Here is a 1,184-nt window from a genome sequence, read left to right as displayed (position 1 = left end):
TATATATATATATATATATATATATATATATATATGAATATCCTGAAAAACGATAAAAATGGTTTAACTTTAGGATTCAAACTGGTATCTCTTCAATGATGAAAAGGTGGCTATATCTCAGAATCCACCAAAATTATTGGGTTATGTCTACTTATACGAACGATGTTATGAACCCGAAGTGTCCGAGGAGACTGAAGTCTCTGAGGAGACCGAAGTGCCCGAGGAGACTGAAGTGCCCGAAGAGACCGAAGTGCCCGAAGAGACCGAAGTGACCCTGTGTGAAGATTAATTTCATTCGGTAACTGATCTAAGGAATTTGCCTATTCTCGTTACTTCCTTGTTGTTGGCTTCATATATCATCAGTTTTAACTTTTGCTTTTTATTTTTAAGGAGTTTTGAAAAATCAAGTGCTTGGTTAGTGTTACTGTGAAAAAATTCAGAAAGTTACTATATGTTTCCTGTGAATGATCCACTTATTCTTTTTTACTTATGAAAGTTTTTCTAAAAGTATACTTCAATCAGACACAAAGAAAAACCTAATGCGGCTGAGTATTACCGCCGCCATCACTAAACCTGAACAGTTATGCTTAAATGAAAAACTATAAGGAATACGTTGTAACATTTCATGATATACGAAACCTGAAACTGAATTTTGGCTTTAGTTTCTTACAGATTTATATTCTTCTGTGAGGTCCGGATGAAGCGAACTAATATATGTGCGACTAGTCAAAAGAGGACTAGTTGACGACATTTTGGACTTTTCGTATAATTGATTTTTCGAGAGCAAAAAATGAGAAAAAGGGTCAGATTTCCCGAAGTCAAATTGTGAAATTGCACTATAGTAAGTCGCTTTTACTTGAATCGCCGTTAATGGAATGAAGGTTGAACCCGAAGCTTTAATATTCCTAATTAGGACTGAGAGGACCTTTATCATTATTGCATAGAGTATCAAAACTAGTGATGAATATGGTGCTTTAGAGCAGTTCATCGAAAATGTATTCATTTAGAAAACCCGAAAAATATAATAGTGGAGGGCGAAGCTTTTTCAGCAATTGTTTTAAATGATTTGTGACCTAAAACCAAAAAGTCACTTACTTAGGTTCAGTAATGAAGTGCAAGGATTGAAGTTGTGATTACATTATCTTCTTTGAATTTCCATATGAAAATCTACGAGTTGACTGCTG

General features: G+C 34.5%; 1 protein-coding gene across 1 annotated transcript; it reads left to right on the top strand.

Annotated features, from left to right (window-relative positions):
- Positions 1 to 73: 73 nt before the first annotated feature.
- Positions 74 to 289, top strand: LOAG_15837 (hypothetical protein; the record flags this gene model as incomplete). Its single annotated transcript, XM_003151324.1, has 1 exon — positions 74 to 289. A coding segment is annotated over one exon (216 nt), but the record flags the coding sequence as incomplete, so codon positions are not given.
- Between the last annotated feature and the right edge of the window lie 895 nt (positions 290 to 1,184).

This window comes from Loa loa, assembly GCF_000183805.2.
Source record: "Loa loa unplaced genomic scaffold supercont3.2894, whole genome shotgun sequence".
Classification (NCBI taxonomy): Eukaryota; Metazoa; Nematoda; class Chromadorea; order Rhabditida; family Onchocercidae; genus Loa; species Loa loa.
Note: the sequence above shows the minus strand (reverse complement) of the source record. Positions and strands in the feature narration are given on the sequence as shown.